Source organism: Helianthus annuus, chromosome 8 (assembly GCF_002127325.2).
Source record: "Helianthus annuus cultivar XRQ/B chromosome 8, HanXRQr2.0-SUNRISE, whole genome shotgun sequence".
NCBI lineage: Eukaryota > Viridiplantae > Streptophyta > Magnoliopsida > Asterales > Asteraceae > Helianthus > Helianthus annuus.
This window is the reverse complement of record NC_035440.2, coordinates 110,262,028-110,268,643: the sequence shown is the minus strand read 5'-3', so window position 1 is coordinate 110,268,643 and position 6,616 is coordinate 110,262,028. Positions and strand designations below refer to the sequence as shown.

Below are 6,616 nucleotides of genomic sequence, written 5' to 3'. Positions count from 1 at the left end.
ATACACACATACACACATACACACATACACACATACACACATACACACATACACACATACACACATACACACATACACACATACACACATACACACATACACACATACACACATACACACATACACACATACACACATACACACATACACACATACACACATACACACATACACACATACACACATACACACATACACACATACACACATACACAACATACATACATACATACATACATACATACATACATACATACATACATACATACATACATACATACATACATACATACATACATACATACATACATACATACATACATACATACATACATACATACATACATACATACATACATACATACATACATACATACATACATACATACATACATACATACATACATACATACATACATACAGGGGTGGGATTTAGGGAAAACGCCGAAAAGTGTGAAAACGGTGAAAACGTTTTTCGTGTTGACATGTGACGTTGGTGCTAACTTACACTAAGGATAATATTGTCAGAAGAGAAATTAGATTACCATTTTTTATTTTTTATTTTCATTTTTTATTGTTTTGTTATCAAGTTATATGTTGTTTTGTTATCTAATTCTCTATAAATAAAATACATTATTATATAAAATGCCAAAAACTACAAACACCAAAACGCTAGTAGTATGAAAACTGTGAGAACAGGTGCTGGCAAAGCACCTAGTCAAATGTATTAAACACCAAAAAATTCACTAAACGCCAATAAAAACATTTGGTCTTATTGTAATCTTATGAAAATATTAATGACTCATAGTGAATTATTATACAAAACGCCAAAAAAATTGACCAAAAAACGCTATAATGCCAAAAAATTATCTATGTGACACAAAAGCAGTTAATTCAACGCTAAAAAGTTTAATAAATACAATAAACGCCAAAAAAATATTAGACGCCAGAAAATGTTATAGCGCGTAGGGAAAATAAAAGAAGATTGAAAAGACAAAAAAACCCCTCGGACCATCATCATGTCCCGCGCCACGTGTTTGGCCAGAATGCGTTCTCACCGTTCTCACACTTCTGGGTGTTTTCTCCTGATCCCGTTTCTATATATATATATATATATATATATATATATATATATATATATATATATATATATATATATATATATATATATATATATATATATATATATATATATATATATATATATATATATATATAATACTATCGTATACGTAACCTTCTGTTTAAAAATCGCTCGTTAAAACGTTATATTTATATGGATATGAGGAAGGTCTTACATAAAGCCCAATCATTACTCAATCATTTTTTATTTTGTTTATATACTCTTTAAACTAAATAAAAAATAAAATACCATTTAAACAACTAAAAAAGTACAAACCAAGTTTAAAAAAAGTTATATAACCCAAATAATAAAAAAAACTAAGCCATGCCTCGCCTTCAATTGTACCTGATTGGTTATTATGTGTGAGTGAAAATCGATTGAGTACCAAATCGGAAGGAGAATAATCGTCGAAGGAGCGGTGATGTTTGATGTCGATAGGATGGAAGGGCGACGACGAGAGGTGGTGGTGGCGGTGGGAGGCAGACGGCGAGGATCGATTTAGGGTTTGTTTTTTTGTTTAGGGATCGATGGTTTCCTCTGCTTTTCTTTATGTCAATGATATGTGAGAGAGAGATTTTCGTGGGACCATGAAAACTAAATATGGAGATAAACGAGATTTATGCAATCAAATTAAAAAGTAAATTACACATATACCCTTATTCACTTAATTAAATAGTAACAAATAACCAAATAATTACCATCTTGCCATTCACTAAAAATCTCAAGATCATAAAAATCAAGGGCCCAGATAAGTTCACGCAGTTCACGCTCGAGAAAATGTTCACGTTTGAACCTAATCCTATATATATATATATATATATATATATATATATATATATATATATATATATATATATATATATATATATATATATATATATATATATATATATATACAGGTACGGGATCAGGAGAAACACCCAAAAGTGTGAGAACGGTGAGAACGCATCCTGGCCCAACACGTGGCGCGGGATATGATTAGGGCGCGAGGGGTTTTTTTTGTCTTTTCAATCTTCTTTTATTTTCCCAACACGCTATAACATTTCTGACGTCTAAGATTATTTTGGCGTTAATTGTATTCATTAAACTTTTTTGCGTTGAATTAATTGTTTTTGTGTCACATAGATAATTTTTTGGCGTTATAGCGTTTTCTGGTCAATTTTTTGGCGTTTTGTGGCGTTGTATAATAATTCACTACGAGTCATTAATATTTTCATAAGATTACAATAAGACCAAATGTTTTTTATGGCGTTTAGTCAATTTTTTTGGCGTTTAATACGTTTGACAATGTGCTTTGCCAACACCCGTTCTCACAGTTTTCATACTACTAGCGTTTTGGTGTTTGTAGTTTTTGGCGTTTTATATAATAATGTATTTTCTTTGTAGAGAATTAGATAACAAAACAATAGATAATTTGATAACAAAACAATATAAAATGAAAAAGAAAAAAAATTAAAAATGATAATCTAATTTCTCATTCGAATCTTCACTGTCATCAACCTCTTCTACTTGAATTTGTTTTGGCGTTTTGAACCTTTGAATACCTTAGCTAGATGTCAACTTTCCTACATAAACCCCGTCTTTTTTAGACTAAGCTTTTTAGTGGTATCCTGTTTTTTGGTGTGATATTCTTGTTTGGTGGCATGTAATTGAAGATCAACTCTTGCTTAATGCTATTTATAATAATGGAGTCCAAAATAGCATTTTATACTTGTGTTAATCCCTTTATGCCATGCATATAGTCATCAAGAACAAAGCTCACATGATGACATATCACTGTCATCAGTCTCTTTTTCTTGAATATTTGTCCATCTCATTCAGCAAAAGATTATAGAGATAACCCCCTCAGAGAAGAATCGATTCAGTAAAAGCTTTGCCATCTGTGGTTATTTTAACTAACCTTTTTTGGCGTTTTAAAGTGAGTAGTTTCTAGAGAACATGACGTTTGTTTTTCTGGGTGTGATCAATTCATTGTGTATAGACCCCCTCTCTTATAGGAGTTTTTTGGCGCGTAGTTCAAGCGGGATTTTTTTATTATAATAAATGATAGTAATAAAGTAACCGTCTTTTCAGTTACTGTTTGTAGTATTTTTTTGGCGTTTTGCAAATAAACAGAGAAATATATCATTTAATTATCTTAAAAAAAGAAGATTTCACTTAAGAAAAAAAATTAAAACTCTTCGTCCGAAGGTACTTTATCCGAGAAGTATCCATCACTTGCGTCATCTTCTTCCTCGGAGTCTTCATTTGGATCTTCATCCATGTCATCACCTTCACCTTCACCTTCATCGGCTTCTTGTTCCTGAAGATTTTGAAGCCTCCATTTGAACATGTCTTGCATTAACGCCAATTTTGAGTCCATTTCTGTGTTCAAACAAGTGGCGTTATGCAATTCTTCCATGAACCCAAGATCCTGTTTTGTCATGATGTTTTCAAGCCAGTAGTCTTCCTGCTCTCCGCTGTCATATATAACGGTCACCATGTTTGTTTCATCATTAAAACGCCATGATGTCATGACAGGGTCCGACTTTACATCTGCTTTGATTGGTCCAAATTTCCTTGTTAATGCTTTCATAAGCATATGTGTTTCATGGCATTCGTTATCCAGAGCGATGCTAAGAGATAGGATACCCCTCTGTACCTCTTCTTCCATCTTCAAAATTGCCTTGATCGTCCTAACATACACCCTCTATCTGTTGTCAAAACGCAGGTCGAATCGCCTGATTGCCAGAGTGTATCTCCACCAAAACGATTGTTGCCATTTTTGGCGTTTTGGTTAAATTGGCGTTTTTGGTTAAAGATGTTTTTGCAGAAATGATAGATTGAAGTGATTATGGAAGCGATGTTTTACGTCGTTTATATAATGATGTTTTTGGCGCGTAATTTAGGAGGGAATTTCTTCTAATAAATGTTAATAACTGAAATTCAGTTACTATGTTGTTTCCTCTTCCTGTAATATCCAACGCGTTTTATCACTAATTTTTGGCGTTTTGTTTATAACGGCGTTTTATTTTTTGAATGGCGTGTTATCATTTGTTGGCGTTTTGAATTTGAGCGGTAAAAGACCCTTTTACCCTTAATGAAGCGCGTCTCGCATAATAAAATTGATGTTATTTACGAAAACGCCACCGTGCAATCTAGTCCATGGATTGTTTTGATCTAACGATCCATAAGCGTTCTCACCGTTCTCACACTTTCCCCCGTTTTCTTTAAATCTTGACCCTATATACACACACACACACGCGCGCACACACACTTTCTTTCTCTCTTTTGGAACACCCAACCAACAACCACCAACACACCGTGATCATCAATATATTTCTACCTAGAAACCTTAATCGCTGCTTAACAACAAAAGCCCCCCCCCCCCAAATCAAAACCCTATTGTCGTTTGCCACCGCCATTGCTCCCAGCGCCATCCATGATTTCGTTCTCACACTTTCCCCCGTTTGCCACCGCCATTGCTCCTAGCTTTCTCTCTATAAATCGTCGGTCTCTCTCTCCTATCTCATTGTATTATGTATGTGAGTGTGTGGTGGTGGTGGAGATGGCGGCGGTGGTGGTGCGTCAAGGTTTCTAGTTTCAAGAGGGAGAGAGATAATACACACATAATAAATAATTTAATTATTATTGTTATTTTTTTAATGTAAAGATTAAATAAAAAACAAAGATGATAAAAAAATTTCACATCATCATCAAACTCATATGTCCACATCGAAAAAAACTAAGTTAAGTTTTTTTAACAGAGGTCCACTGAATAACAAATATTTAGAAAGTAGGTACCGATGGTAAGAGTATTCTCAGTTATGATTATTATTGGCGAACTGTGTGATTATGAAAATTTAATTTGCCAATTATATTTAGTAGATAACTAGGGATAAGAATGGTATCAGTACTCTATGTTTGGCCGAATAGTACCGATAACGTAATTTAGCCGAAACCAAAATTGAATACCTTTGATGTATCCCTCAAGCCTTTGATGTATATTGTAAAAGCTAAAGAATCGATCATTTTGTTAATTAAAGTCACAAAAGTAGTGAGTCATTTTGTTTGTTACACGTCTCGCATATCATTATGTGAACATATATGGGACTTGTTTACTATATAACCTGTTTTAGCATAAAATAAAACCACAAGAATCAATAAGCAATTAAGCATTCACATCTTTTAAGAGCTTACATCTTTATTGAACAAACACTTTTGGTTACATGAAGTTGAAAGTACATATCTGATGCAAAAACTCAACAAGATGGTGTTGATATTTGAATAATATTGACTTTTGGAGGTCAAAATTGGAGTGGATATTCGAATAATATTGACTCTTTTTTCAACAAGAAGCATGATGAATCAATAAGATGAAGACTAGAAGTTGGATAATCTATCCATCAATTTCTCAAAATTGGGCAAGAAAAAAGACAATAAAATTGGGCAAAAACTGCTACTAAAATGAATCTAAATATATATTATCAACAAACAACAAAAAGTCAACAACCAAAAGTTAAAAACCACTAAACTCCTCCTCCTGTTCCAAAGCTTCTTCAAGCAAAAACTCAGATTGATCCATCAAATCCGGACTCAATCTAAACATAAGAACACAAAACTCCATCTGATTAAGCCCACCATCTCCATCAATATCACCTTCTCTCAACATACTAACAATATCATCATCACTCAACTCTCCAAGCCCCAACAACGTCGAATTCTTCTTCAAACTATCGAAAGTGATCACCCCTTTTTCAGCGTCCATCAGTAACCGAAACCCGTTGCATAGCTCTTCGATTAACCCGTCTCCGCCTAACTTAGCCGCCATTATTGGTAGATAATCTTGGAATTGTGGTTGTTGGTTTGTTGTGGCCATTTGTTATAGTTGATTATTGGAGGTGTGTTTGATTTGGTTTGGTTTGTGATTGAGAGGTGGTGATGTGGGTATGTATATAAGATGGAAGGTGGTATGTATGTGGTTCTTGGAAGGTGAAGAAAACGCCATGGATGGACAGATTGGATACAGCTTCTGGTTCGCGTGTGGGGCTGATTTCCACGAAGGTACCATGACTTTTTAATGGTGAATTGACATTTTTATAAATTTAATGTACACGTGCTTTGAGCTGATTTGATTTTCATATCTAGAAATGAATTATTTGAAGGTACCACTACTCCTTACCTAACTAGTATAATTAAGAGCATTCACATTCTATCCACCAAATCTTGAGAGATGAGTTTTTAAATTATAAAAAGTGGTTTAAGTGGTTGTGAGTGGAAGAGAGAGAAAATGTTACTGTTCATCTGTATATTTGGGGGGACACTGTTCACCCTGTATAATTTTTTAATATATTTTGAAAGTGGTTGTGAGTAGAGGAGAGAGAAAATGTAATATATATTGAAAAGGAGAGAGAAAAAGTATTTGTTTTTAGTGGAAATATATTGATATAGGAGTTGTTTTTTAGTGGAATGTATGTATATTTTTAGTGGATTGGATGTGAATGCTCTAAGGGT

At 33.7% G+C, this 6,616-nt stretch overlaps 1 protein-coding gene across 1 annotated transcript; it reads right to left on the bottom strand.

The window, feature by feature from the left end:
- Window positions 1-5,421: 5,421 nt before the first annotated feature.
- Window positions 5,422-6,167, bottom strand: LOC110873651 (calcium-binding protein PBP1-like). Its single transcript, XM_022122633.2, has one exon. The coding sequence runs from the start codon at window positions 5,979-5,981 to the stop codon at window positions 5,622-5,624; it is 360 nt and encodes a 119-aa protein (XP_021978325.1). The 5' UTR covers window positions 5,982-6,167; the 3' UTR covers window positions 5,422-5,621.
- Between the last annotated feature and the right edge of the window lie 449 nt (window positions 6,168-6,616).

Bases quoted from the DNA above. Each gene is read 5' to 3' on its own strand.
- LOC110873651 (XM_022122633.2), bottom strand. From the start codon at position 5,981: ATGGCCACAACAAACCAACAACCACAATTCCAAGATTATCTACCAATA.